The following is a 15,270-nucleotide window of genomic DNA, read 5'->3' on the forward strand; positions in this document are numbered from 1 at the left end:
CCCAGTTCATCGCATTCTAAAACTAATAAAAAAAGTCCGGTCTTGAAATATCAATTTGTTCGGGAGTAATCGTTGGTACATCCAAAATGGGGTGACATCCGGACGTCCACGTAAAATTTTTTTCAAAACGTTTTTTTTGTCAAAATAGCTATATGAAATGATTTTAGAAAGCAAAAGATGGTTTAATTTAAGTGTTTTCTCGGTGTACATCTACTTATATTATTGTATAACTGTAATATGGTTGTGATAGAGACATTTAAAGATCACAAAATTGCTTGATCTTGACGAGTCGAGTATAAAGCACAACCTCACGCGCTTCGCGCTATGAGGCGTGCAATTTGTGACCAGTGTATTTATATGGGTGATTCTCTGTAAGGATGTTTTTTGCTGTCCCAGGCATTTTTTTATTAGAAAAATTGTTATTTTGTTAATAAAAAAAATTTATTACGAAAGTAAAAAAATATTTCTATTTGGAGCATTGAAAACTAAAATGGAATAAATTTTGGTTTTTTTGCTATAAATTCGTAAACCACCGAAATGTCAGTCCCCTGGGCTGTCCCAGTCCCAAAATTAAAACTTTAAGATTAAATTTTAAGTTATTCGTCAATAATATATAATTTGATCCATAATGTTTATAAACTTAATTAGTTAACTAACAATCTTCTTCAATAAAAAGTACCGAAAGTTAATTTGTTTCATTAAATTCATTAAACCAAAGTTTGTCCCAGGCATTTTAAGATCAGTCCCCTGCCAGAAGTACAAAGCCAAAAAAAAAAAAATCTAGCGTGTTATTTTACCTTTTGTAAGGTTTATAAGGATCTAACTAGCCGTAAGTTAATAACCTTAGGGCTGTTAGCGCTTTATCGCCATTTTATTTAGTGTCAAAGCACCGTTTTTTTCTGGAAATATGTGTCTGGGCCACTTCAAAACTCAGTCCCCTAACAGCTATTTTTGTTTATAATTTATTTATAAAATTGGATCCATAAGTCTTAATATTATTATAATTAATGTAAACATTCATTGAGAACTTAAAAAGTTGAATGCATTGAAATAGTTTGCTTGATTTTTCTCAATTTGATAAAAAAAATCAGTCCCCTGGCAGTCAGTCCCCTGTCATGTTATATGGCAAAAGATACACAAATATCGAAATAGCAAAAATTAATTCGGCTGTTTATTTATTATAATTAAGCTGATAGTTTTGTAGCCCTTGTTAATTTTTTTTCTAATAAAATCAAAAATAATTTAGTCGGACAATTTTATACAGATTTAAGACGTCCTTACAGAGAATCCACCCATATGATAAAATGGGTTTTTATGATTAAATTTGGTATCGTTGAAAAAGTCTTGACCTAGAATTATGCCTTTTCATGGTTTCATATCATTCTCACCAATAGTAAATTTATAATGATAAGTATTTAGGCTGCATTCGAAAATGCTCTATCTCTAGATACATAATGAAGAAATGACCTTGTATCTCGTGAACTATTGACATTTTTAAAGATATAAGCTCATCTTGATGTTACACTCATCAAGACCTTTCATTTGAGTACCCACATCAATTTTTCATATATTTATATGTATTATATATATATATGAATATATGAAAAATATATCAAAATGCATGTGGGTACTCAAATGAAAGCTCTTGATGAGTGTAACATCGGGATGAGCTTATATCTTTATAAACGTAAATAGTTAAAAGAGTACAGTGCAATTTAACAAAAGTCACTATTTAGTAAATCAAAATTTTATTTATTTCTAGTTCACAAGTCACGGCAGTCACATAGTGACTCCAAGATTGCTAGTGGCTTATTATGGCGTTAATTAAGTAACAGAGAATTTTTATTTTTTTAATATAAGCTCGAGGTTAATAATTATTTAATTGAGAACGATGTAATATTTCATCAAAATTTTTATATCACTTTAATATGCACTTAAAGAGATTTTTCTTTAAAAATTACCGTTAAATTGACGGTATTTTTAAAATAAATGGCATGGTCTCATAATTTGTTAGTGAGATAGTTTTTAATTATTTTTCTAGGCTTTACATAAATTTTATATGATTGACCATGATGTAAATGAATTTTTACTTTCAAAAATTGTAATAAATTAAGGACTACATCATATCCTACAATTGAAGTGAATTAGACGGTAATTTAAAAAAAAATTCTTTCTATATGATCAAAGTTTTTGGTTGTTTTTTTTTTTTAAGATATAAAATAAATGTTAAGCAAATAAATTAAAAATGACAGAATTTTTAATCTTCAAAAAAATATTTTTTTGGGTTTTATAAATTAAAAATTATAAAAAATGAGTGTCGTATCACCGAGAATTTCCTCTTTATCACTCGGTCCTATAGCAAACTAAAGACTAATTGCCAGAAGTATGATAAATACGATAAGTAATTAAGTAAGTACGCTATTTAATAAAAATAAAGTAAAAAAAAAATACTACCCTTTAAAAATTGAGATGATATTTATCTATGTAAAATTCTCATGAGTAAATACATAACGTGGTATAAATTTTTAGTGAACCTCTAATGACTGAAAAAAATTAATAGATAATAAATAAATGTAAAAGACTTACAACTTTTTAAAGAATATGACAAGTGTATATATTAATTAGTAACACAAACAAAAATATTTTTATTGAATAGGAATTCCCGCATATATAGATCAACAGCGATAAAAAAATTTTAACAGGAAATTTGATGAGCTAACAGATATTTCTGAAAGCCTAAATGATAACAAAATCTCTACAAAACAAAGACAGTGCCCTATTTTTATTTATTTATTTACCAAATTTTTAGACCCTGAAGCCTTAGCTCCACTCCCTAAGGGCCTTACATAGAAATGAATACATAGTAATAATAAAATTAGTTAAACAGTAATGGATATAAACGCCCTAGGCGTCAGGGACTATCTACATTGAATATAACTAGTAATTACTAACGTATGAGACAGTCAACAAATTGAGTTTATTCTGTACAGTCGAGTCGTCGATAATATCGTCAATTATGATCATCTCTATCGTAAATACACGTAAGCATTTTTAATTCAAATCTTGAGATTGTTAAAAAAAAAGTAGATGATAGAGATACATAAAAAAAAGAAAGTATTGTTTCTAATAATATACAAAGTATTATCAAGCGAGTTTTCTTATGATCAAAATATGAATTGTGATAATTAGAATACCAGTATAGTTCTATGTAATTATCGCTCTGAAAAGTGCACTGAAAAAAAATTGACCTCGAATCAAAATGAAAAATTCTTGAATCAAGTAAAATTTAGTTAAACTAAGAAAAATTTCTTAGTTTAAGAATTTTTCAACTCAAACCAAGAAGATAAAATTCTTCTAGATTATTATCTTGATTGAAGTATTTTTTTGTCTGTGTAGATGAAAAGCAAATTGAAAAAAATATTTCATAATTTAAAAATAAAATTTAATATATTTTCTCGCTCTAATACAAATTTCAAATTTATTATCAAATTATCACAAAAAATTGTATGTTTATTATTAAAAAAAAATTTTCTTTTTTTAAATTATTCTTTCGATAGATATGGAACGTTAAATTTACATTTTTTACGTTCAATGCTTTGAATCTACATTCCTTCAAACAATATTAAATTATATTTTATCATCAATAAAAAATCTGAGAAACGATTAACCTACATACCATCTCTGATACTTCCCGCAATATTAAGGTCTAAACTTTTTGATATTTCTTGAATTAACCAATTATTATGCAGTTTGTGGTATTCACGACAGTTTTTTTTTTTTTTTTCTCTTAAAGGAAGATTCAATTAAATTTAAGAATTGATTGGTAAAGCAGTTTAAAAATTACTGTTTCAAAAATCTTTTTCTCGAATTTTATTTTAGTCACAAACTTGTGACGCGCCTCGCTATTTTATATAAATTTATATGAAATATAATTATTATTAGTTATTATTATATAGTTATAGTTATTATTATTATTAGTTATTAAAAATAAAGTCAGAAAAGAATGAGAAAATATTACGAGAGAAAGAAGACAGCCGCGCGCAGCCTACCCGGAGAAAAGAAAGAGGGAAAAAAGACGGCGAAGAACGCCGAGAGACAAGCGAGAGTAGTAGGGGAAGCAGCCTGGGAAGTCCCGTAGCATAGTTCCCGCGCGCGCCGTGAGGTAGCGCAGTGTCGCTCAGACTGTTCGCCCGAAGAGAATTGCTTCTGAGTTGTTAATGCCATTTTTCTGATCAGTTTTTGCCAGATCAGCTTGGGCTTCCGAGCGAGTGGTACACTCTGCGGAGAAGTTTCAACTGCTGTTCTGCGAGCAGTTGGAATTGTTATATACTGTAAGTATATACTTTCTGTAATTAACCTACCCACACAGTGCATCGCTTTGTCGCCAGGTTGACCTGAGGTACTTAGGTCACCGAACAACCTCTATTTTGCGGCAAGAGGTGAGGCTGTGGTACATAGTCTGTCGTTTTCGAACGAATATTGAGATAAATAGCTAGGAGGTTGGCGACACTTGGACTTGGAGGTACTTCTCGTCGGAACACCTAGGGGGAGGTACGGCTGGGCGTCGAGGTACTTGACATATCCTGGTATCTTCTATATTTGGACAACCGAGCCTCTCTTGGTTGATAGAGGGAACTGGGGAGAGTTTAGATAGAACCGCGGACGCGATGCGAAGTCCCCAGTAGGCTGCAAGTAGGTTACGGCTTGTCAAGAGTATTTGTAAATCCGAACAAAAACAGTTTCACTGTAAAAAAGTCGCGCCAAGTCCACGTTCATAAGACTATTAGGAAAAAAAAATTTTTTTTTTCTTTACAAAAAGATACAAAATAAAAAAATAAAAAAATCCAAGTAACCGATATGATTGTTTATGATTTTCGGAAATTAAAAAAAATTTTATTGTAAATTTAAAAATTAAAAAAAAAATTTTAGAACGTATTTAGTGTGCGTGGTTGCAAAATATTTTACTTTTAATGAAATTTGTAAAATCTATTTACTAGAACTTTAAAAAAATTGAAATACACAATGACGCACACCAAGTACGTTCTAAAACTTTTTTTTTAATTTTTAAATTTACAATAAGATTTTTTTTAATTTCCGAAAATCATAAACAATCATATTGGTTACTTGGATTTTTTAATTTTTTTATTTTGTATCTTTTTGTAAAGAAAAAAAAAAATTTTTTTTTTCCTAATAGTCTTATGAACGTGGACTTGGCGCGACTTTTTTTACAGTGAAACTGTTTTTGTTCGGATTTTAGTATTTTTTGTAATTATAATAAAAATTTACAATTGATAACAACTTAAATCTCGTGTTGACTGCATTTTTTACTGCAAACTATCCTCTTGAAGCTACAGTTTATGTAGATGTAATTCCAGTGCACCCTGGCGGCCATAGATGCAAGCTATGAATCACTTTTTTTTACTGTAGTTGCGTGTCTATAGGAAGGATTACTACACATTTTTATTTTATCTAGTCTGTAGCGCTGATATTCCCCATCGAAAAAAAGTCAGGATCTGAATTCGTGAGCGAGCTATAGTATGTGCTAATAAAATTTAATAATTTCAAGTGAATAAATTGTTATAAGTGAATATAATTAATTAATACGGTAAATTAAATTATTAATTACTCTTATAATTAACAAATTAGGTCAAAAAAGTACCGCAGAATTAAATAAAATTTCGCGACTCCAAAAAACCGTTCTGCTTACAGTAAACACAGTCAGTAGTCTGGCGCTCCGTTTACAACGGGATTTTTGAACGGAACTTGGCGCCAGATTCTACCGAATCTGTGGATGTGTAAAGTAGATTTTGGGGTAAGAGTTAAAATAATACGTATTGTTTATTGTTTATAGTGTATTGAATATTGTATGATTGTATCTTGGTTTGCAATAACGAATTTGAGTTGAATAATATCTTTTGTTTTTAATTATTATTTTTGTGACCGAATTATATGTAATATATAAATTAAAGTTTTAGCGCCTAGCAGTCAAGTGACTAGTAGATCTAAATTCAAGCCAACGGATGGACATTCCATCTTCAATATTGGTCGAGAGACATATTCTCTCTTTACATAATTTCGATGAGGATCCACCGAACTTGAATACTAGTGAAGCTGAAAGCTTTTGTGGTATCTGTTCGAGTTATAAAGACGTTAATTAAATGAAAGAAATGAAAGAAAGTAAATGAGAGTTGCCAAGCCAGGAGAGTATAAGTATGGACTTAGAAACGATGATGGTGGAAGGGGCCCGGTAGCTTAACTGGTAGAGCTCCTGACATGTTATCAGGGAAATCCAGGTTCGATTCCTGGCTTGGCAACCAACCCCATTTATTTTTTCAAAGTTTGTCTTTGCTCTCATTTACTTTCTTTCATTTCTTTCATTTAATTAACATCTTTATAACTCAAACAGATACCACAAAAGCTTTCAGCTTCACTAGTATTCAAGTTCGGTGGGTCCTCATCGAAATTATGTAAAGAGAGAATATGTCTCTCGACCAATATTGAAGATGGAATGTCCATCCGTTGGCTTGAATTTAGATCTACTAGTCACTTGACCGCTAGGCGCGAAAACTTTAATTTATATATTATCTTTTATGTTTTTATGAGATTTGATGAATAAATTAACCTTATATTTGGAATTCGTGTTATTATTTGGTTAATATTAGTTAGTTGTAAATTTATCTGTGTTGCGTGATCCCCATCCCGACCCTGGACATAGCGAGCTAGAGCACGGGGAAGTCGTGTTCATCACGACGAGGCTTTAAAACTTCCGTAACGTCACAAACTGCGTTAACATATCTGATCAAAATTCAATTTTCAACAATTAGAGGAAAAACAATACTTTCCCAATTTTTGAAAATTATTGATTATCATTGCGAGAAATTAAAAATAAAATTATATTCTAGAATTCCTATACAGTGCCATAGTATTGGTCCTTGCTGTAATCCACGTGTTTGCTAACGAGTTGGCTGACGAGTTTACTAAGATCTCCAATCTAGATGGATTGAATCTTTCATCAATTTCTTATAGTATCCATCAATTTTCCAAAACCCTATTCGAAGTAAATATGCTGCTTTAATTGATACCAAAAAAAAAACAAAAGACTTTTATGTTTTGTTAAAAATTTTCCAGGCTTTGAAAAAAGATGACCCAAGTAATTTCATTTGCTCACCGCTTGGTATCAATTTTATACTCTCTATGCTTTATTTTGGAGCTAGAGGCACTACCAAAAAACTACTTGAAACATCATTGAAATTGCATAAAGATGAAAATGATATTTTACGAGGATATCAACAACTTATCGACTCATTGAGTGTATGCAATTTTTTTTTTAACTAACTTGCATACATTAAAATCATGAATTTAGAATGTCATTAATAATTTATGACTTTGTTCCAGAATGTCAAAAAAACTGAGATGCAGCTAGCTAGCAAACTTTTTACGCTGAACGAACCGCGGCCTGAATTCAAAGAAATAATAGAGTCTTCTCTTGGATCAGAAGCTCAATGCATTGACCTTACTAACACCGCAGAAGCTTCTGATATAATAAATAATTGGTGCGCAAGTCGAACTAATAATAAAATAACTCAAATAATCGAGCCTGGTGAGTTTGGAGTCGTTCACAATTTATCTGGATAAATTTTCTGATCTGGCTTGATATGGTCTGATGTGTTCAAAAGGAATTTTTGATGTGTCCCCATGTGCCCATACAAAAAAAAAGAAATTAAATTAAATTCTCGAACCAAGAAAATAATTTTGAAAAGTGTTATTATTTTGAATCAAAACAAAAAATTTTTTAATCAAGTAAAATTTATTGAAACCAAGAAAAATTCTAGTTTGAGAATTTTTCTACTCAAATCGAGAAAATGAAGTTCTTCAAAATTATTTACTTGATTCAAGTAAATTTTTTTTTCTGTGTAAACACAGTAAAGAATTTTTCGTCATTGCATCAAAAAATTTTGTGTTAAAAATTTTTGTATTAAATTTTTAACACTTTCTGTGTTAATTTTCTTAAATCAACACAAAAAAATGTTAGATATTTAACACAATTTTTTTGACGCAATGACGCAAAATTTCTTACTTCATGAAGCTATAACGCATTATAGCTTGAGATGAAAATTGGCCATATCAGGACATGTTAGGGCATGTTTTTCTAACGCAACTACGTATCTTGATTTTTGAAGATAAAAGAATTCAACTGAAAAATTAATAATTAATTATAAACAGACCACAAAGCTACAGATGCTAGTAAATGTGAATGCTTAAAATACAAAGTAAATAAATACATTGCATCAGTTGATTACCCAATTGAACCTATTTTACCGACACTATTATGGTAAATAAAAACAATATTGGTATTGACTACACTTTGGAAGAACAGTTTGACAACCTGGACGATGTAAATAAACACCTATGTGTCAATAACTTAAATATTATTTGCATTAATGTGAGAGGACTAAATACTAACTTTGAACGTCTAGAGTGTTTTATCAAAACATTGATTATGAAACCTGATGTAATTATATGCACTGAAACATGAAATTTGCCATGTTTCAAAATTTTCTCCATTAATGGGTATAATATTTATTACAATCACAGCCATGTCAATAAAGCTGATGGTTTGGTGATATATGTTAAAGCCAATATTGATCATAATGTGCTAATCGAAGATAGAAATAACGTTAAATTTTTATCAACGGTAATTAATACCCAAAATGGTGATGTCATTAAAGTAACTGGTACCTACAGATCACATGATGTCAACAAAGAATCTTATATTTTATTTTATTTATTTTATTTTATTTTATTTCAATAAACAAACCCAACAGCCTAGGCCATTAACAGGGTTAATAATACAATCGTTAGTACATAAGAAAAATAAATTTTTGATGTATAACAAGATGACTTATAGCTAGCATAGTGATTTCATTCATTTCCACTCATAAAAATTGCTGAGTAATTATTGCTTATTACTTATTAATTATTACCTATTAAAAATTACTTATTAACTATTAATTCATAATTCATAATTGCACATCTTTAACGCCACTTAGTTGCTAGTTTGCCAAGTAACGCAGTTACATAGCCATTAGGACAATTCAACATATCAAGTGCAGGTTCCCATTGATAAAAGCGATTCACTGTATTAGAGATGCGATATATTGGCGCTGCCTGAGAAAAGTTAGATTTAGCAATAGGTATGTACATTGGAGTTTGATTTCTCATAGCTAAGACTGGTATCTTAAATTTAAACAGTGATAGCAATTGAGGACAATCCACCAAGTTGTTAAATAATTGTTTATAGTTGTTAATTAATTTAGTTATATTGAGGCGATTAAACAATACATCGAAGGCAACAAATCATCTGTTAATCATGTTTTGGCGGGTGATTTTAACATTAATATACTAAGTGATGAAGATGTATCCAACGATTTTTTGTCCAATTTTTTGAATAGCGGTTATATTCCCTATTTTAACAATATAACTAGACCTAGTCTTTTCGTAGATGGTGGTTCCTATATAGACAATTTCTTTATCAAATCTAATTTAAATAATATAAACTCGTTCACGTATACTAGTGCTTTTACAGACCACTACACATTATTTGTTTCAATTAGAATAGACAAAAGAGTAAATAAACCATTATTTTTACCTTGTATTAATTATGATAAACTAAGTAATCTAAGTGATCAGATAAAATGGAACCTGTTGACACTAGAAAATAATCCGGATGTTGCAATAAATTAATTAATTTTAATTATACAAGATCTTGTAAAAGAGTCGTATAGTGTTCCAAATAAGAAAACTAGAACTAAATTTAGTCCTAGGAAGGACTGGATCACAACGGGCATAATAACCTCGTGTAAAAGGAAAGAAAGACTTTATCTAACTTGGAAAAAGAATAAAAATAGTATAATTCTTAAAGTAGAGTGAAATAACTATTGTAAAGTTTTGAATAGAGTTATCAAACTTGCAAAACAAAATTACTTAAAAAATCAAGTGAATAATTACAAAAATGACAGTACAAAACTATGGAACTTTATTAAACGTAAATTAGGAAAAAAAAGTGATAAAAAAGATAATATTGAATTCATTTTAAATGATGATTACAAAATAATTGATAAGAGAGAGATCTCTGATCATTTTGTCGATTATTTTAGTGATATTGGATATAAACTAGTTTCAGATATTGACAAAAATATCAAATATGAAAAAAAAACTTTTGAGCCTAATCAATTCAGTATTTTTCTCAAACCTACTTCGATTGAGAAAATTGGGAAAACTATTAAGGAATTGAAATTAAAATCTGAGGGAATAGATGGTATAAATAGCAAAGTATTGAAATGTTTATCAAATAAAATTAGTATACCTCTGGAACATATTTTTAATGTATGTATGAATGAAGGCATATGGCCTAAAGCTTTAAAAACTGCTGAAATAATACCATTGCATAAAGCAGGTGACAAAGTTTTAGTTTCTAACTATAGATCAATTTCTCTTATATCTAATATTGCTAAAGTAATGGAAAAAATTGTATATTCGAGATTGGTAGACTTTGTAAACAAACACAAGTTAATTTCGGATAGACAGTATGGTTTTGTAAAGAACCGTGGTACAAAAGAGGCTATCTCTTTTGTTACTGAATATATATACAATAATTTAGACATAAGTTGCCCAACTGTGATAGCTTTTCTCGACCTGGCAAAGGCATTTGATACTGTTAACCATGCAATTTACTAGTCAAACTTGAAGCATATGGAATTAGAGGTGTTGTACTGGATCTGCTGAGAAATTACCTAAATGACAGAACTCAAACTGTAAAAGTGAATAACATATCAAGTAAGGAAAGATATGTAAAAGTGGGTGTCCCTCAGGGCACGATTTTAGGACCACTTTTATTCATTCTTTATATTAATGACATATTCAAAGTGGTTCCATGCAACTCACTAGTCTCATATGCTAACGATACTGCTGTCTTATGCTCTGCTAAATGTTGGTCGGATGTTCAGTCTTTAATTACTACTTGGCTGAATGATATTAACTTGTGGATGTGTGCCAATCAATTATCTCTAAATATAGATAAGAGCTCGTTTATTACTTTTGGATGTTATGTTGATAGTGTCCCAACTGAATTTAAATCATATCTAGTCAATAAGGAGCCAAAAAGAGTTCAATCCTACAAATATCTGGGATTGATCATTGATAGTAGACTAAAATGAGACTATCATACCAAAGATTTATTAACTAAGTTAAAATTTTTTACATATGTTTTCTATAAACTTAGTTTATTTATGAATAGAAGGACTTTAAAAATAATTTACCATGCAATGATTGAAAGTATTATTAACTACGGATTAATTGCCTGGGGTGGTGCTTATAGTACCACTAGAAATTCTATAGTATCAACTCAAAATAGACTGATTCAAAAAATTATTATAGATGAAAATTGTAATGTTCTAAATATACAAAAAACTTTCATTGTGAACTCACTCATCTTCTATTTCAATGATTGCAGGCACAAACTTCCAAATACTTTTTTCAATACTAGAAATAAGTCAATCTCACTTCCTAAAATTAATAAAAACATCACAAGTCAAAGTGCAAAATACACGGCCTTTAAATATTTTAATTTATTACCGAACGATTTGAAATATTTTGCCGGAACAACCAAATTACTGAAAATAAGTCTAATTCGATGGATAAAGCAATGTGACTTTTGATTTTTCTCTAAACTACTATTATAAATTAATTATATATGTAAACTAGCTTCCTTGATTTGTATTTTAATTTATACCAGTCCTATGAACAGATGTTATGCATCTCTATAGGACAGATATGTCATTTATTATATTATATTATATATTGATTATCTGTAATATTTTCTGGTTTAATAAATAAAATAAAAAAAAATAAAACGAGTTACTGAAAAAAAAGTATTAACCAGAATCATAATAAATAAGATTGTATTTTTAGAAAATGCAATTGATAAATATTGCTTTGAGATGAATATTAATTTTTTATAAGCTATTTTTCACCTCATCTTTAAAATTGTCATTTTTGAGATACGAGGTTGCGTCAGAATACCATCGATATCTAGCTCGATATGGTTTAATATGTCTTGATATGATCTAATATGCCCATGTTACGCCTGATAAGGTCAAATAAGCCAACGTACAATTTTTTGACCAAAAGTAGTATTGAAAATTTCTGACAGAGGGCGTTTGATCGCTGAATACTCCCCTAATAAGAGACTTAAATTTAAGAGGTTCTAAAATAGAGCTTATCCAGGAACTAAACCAATTTTTTTCCTACATGGTATAATAATTGACGAACACATTTGTAGAAAAAATGAAAAATAAATTATAAAGCAACATATGATTAGATCAGGCCTTTTACAGCCAAATATAAAAATTGACAAAGTATCGCTATGTCAGAAAATTTTTAATTAAATTATTAAATTCGAAAAAGCTTGATTTAATAAAGAGTTGCATTTTTTATGCAGATGATCTTGAGGATGCACAAATGGTATTAGTCAGCGCAATTCATTTCAAAAGTTCATGGAAACGCCCATTCAATCCAAAAAATACAAAAAATAGAATTTTCTACACTAGTGAGGAAACACATGTGAATGTTCCGACGATGTTTGCTTGTAAAAAATTCCATTGGGGACCAATTCCCAACCTCAATGCGACTTTTATCAAGCTTCCTTTCAAGGTAATCATTTTACACCCAATAAATCGGATTTATAATTTTTACAATTAAAAATGTATTGATATTTCGTTACTCGGAGTTGAATAAAATTACCATTATTTTGTAGAACACAATTAAAAATGACGCCCTAAGCATGTACATCATTCGTCCCGATGATATAAATGGCCTACGAAATGGTGGAAGTATTTTCGATAACATTGATTTTAATCTCTTACGTGGTGAATTTGGAAAAGTTCTTCTGAATTTGCCAAAATTCAAAATTGAGAGTATGTTAAACTTGGAACTTGTATTAACAAAGGTACAAATGGAATTTTTTATGTCTATATTCATATTTTATGAGATAATGATATAATATAGTGATGACTAGATGTGTGACGTATGATGATAAATAATCCATGTTTGTTTTTTCTTTCTATAAAGATGGGGATGTCTGAAATATTTGGAGAAGGAGCTAATTTCACGGGTATCAATAATCAAAGTAATCTTCATGTTAGTAATATAATTCAAAAAGTTTTCATTAATGTAGATGAACTTGGAAGTGAGGCTGCTGCAGTAACAGGTAATTCATATTTTTTTAATTCTTGGTTTGATAGTTTCATTTCTTAAAAAAATTACGGCAATATATGTCGACTTTTTATACTAATAAGACCATCCTATTAAAAAAAAATTGATACATTATGAATTGTACATTACAAAATACCGATTTTAAACCAAATCTCACTTAGAATGAATTCGATACAAAATTACTTTCTAAAAAAATTGTAGGAAAAAAAAACAATATTCTGAATTTGATATTTGATATTTTCTTTTATACATGAAAAAGGAATTGAAAATTTAATGAAAATTCTATAGAATTCACCAATACACGGAGAAAAAAATTTTGCTATAGGAACTCTATAGTAGTTAGTTAGTTGTAAAAAGTTCTAGTAGGTTAACGTTTTCTTATGGTAACAATACCGTTTGGCTCCTGCAACTCTACATCGTTGAGCTCTGAGAGCTAAACGTTATTTACCTCTCACAACTCTACAGGATCGTTCTGAGACTATAACAAATTTTTGGCAGTCTGATTAATAATTTTTTTTACGATTTAGCAATGATAATTTAATAAATACATAAGGCAGAAGGAATTTATATTGCCAACAATAATTGTAAATGACAAATAAGAATAGTATTATAATAGAAATAAAATAATAATAGAACTTACATTACAAATAAAAATTATTTGTAAAATAAAAATATGGTCGTCACATAATTATCTTATTTTCTTGATTATATTAATAAATATTGAACATAAAATCACTACCGTATATGCACAAGAAAAGATAAATAAACGAAAACAAATTTTATTTTGTGTTAAATGGGGTCTTTTGAATGTATATCTATTAATTTATTACTTATCACAATATATTCAACTAATGAATTAAATTAACAGTCACTGCAAATGAACCTTGAAAAACCATAAATACAAAACTGTTCTAACGAAATTCAATTTGACAAAAAAAAACCTATTTCCTTAAATAAATAAACTGGAAACTTAATTGTCTTCATATATTTTTAATAATATGGATGAGTAACAAAATAATTCTGCTTGTCATTTTAGAAGGTTATGAAATATGTCAGCGCACTTACTACTGCGCAACGTAGAGCGCTCCCAACTATACCGTTTGGCTCTGAAAACAATCCCGTAGAGCTCTGAGAGCTCAACAGCATTGAGTTATCAGAACTAAATAACATTTTGTTACTGTAACTCTACAACGAATAGTAAACTGTGTATAGTTGCGGTAACTCTACAGTTAGGTTACCAGAACGAAATTTTTTTTTCCGTGTAGCATTAATCTGCGTTCATTCAAAATTATACTTTCATATCCTATCCTATAATATAAAATTGATGATTAAACTGTTAGTTTAGTATCGAAAATCTCGAAAGAATGGTTACTGATTCCTTATTGGTTATAACCTATAGGATTAAAGCGCGCGCGTATGCGCGCAATTTGAATTCCTAGTCAATATGTAATTTAGATGCTAAATTTTTAGATATTTTTTATCTCATTACAAATATTATTTAGCTAGGCTTAGTGCTTGATTTTATTACCATCAATCATAAATTTGACTTTGTAAAATAATAAAAAAAAATTTTTTTTACAATTCTAGTTGCAAGGTTGTCAGCGAGATTTTATGTTGAATACGTGAAACCGAAGCCTTTCATTGTTGATAGACCTTTTGTTTATTTAATTGTTCACACCATTACCAATACTGTACTATTCCAAGGACAAGTATATAATCCCATAGAAACATAAAAGTATATACGTAGGATAGTTCATGCTTATTTTTTTAATCTTAAGATGACATAATAAAAACTAATTATTACTTTTTAATAGAATTAAGAGTTATATATATTATTTTTAATAATTAATAACTATTATAAAACACTGTAATTGTTGATATATGGTCACAGGGAAGAAAAGCTCCATGATCAATTTAAATAAATAAATAAATAATAGAAAAAACTAAAAAAATTTTCGTTTTGTCTTAAATAATTTCTATCGTCATAAATATTTTCTT

General features: G+C 29.1%; 1 protein-coding gene across 1 annotated transcript; it reads left to right on the forward strand.

Moving 5' to 3' along the window:
* Positions 1 to 7,122: 7,122 nt before the first annotated feature.
* Positions 7,123 to 15,064, forward strand: LOC123272561 (ovalbumin-related protein X-like; the record flags this gene model as incomplete). The annotated part of the gene is made up of 6 exons (XM_044739434.1): positions 7,123 to 7,311; positions 7,396 to 7,600; positions 12,500 to 12,711; positions 12,815 to 13,006; positions 13,129 to 13,267; positions 14,860 to 15,064. Coding segments are annotated over 6 exons (1,083 nt in total), but the record flags the coding sequence as incomplete, so codon positions are not given.
* Positions 15,065 to 15,270: the final 206 nt, after the last annotated feature.

The sequence above is a fragment of the Cotesia glomerata genome, linkage group LG10, assembly GCF_020080835.1.
Source record: "Cotesia glomerata isolate CgM1 linkage group LG10, MPM_Cglom_v2.3, whole genome shotgun sequence".
In the NCBI taxonomy this organism is placed as follows: Eukaryota; Metazoa; Arthropoda; class Insecta; order Hymenoptera; family Braconidae; genus Cotesia; species Cotesia glomerata.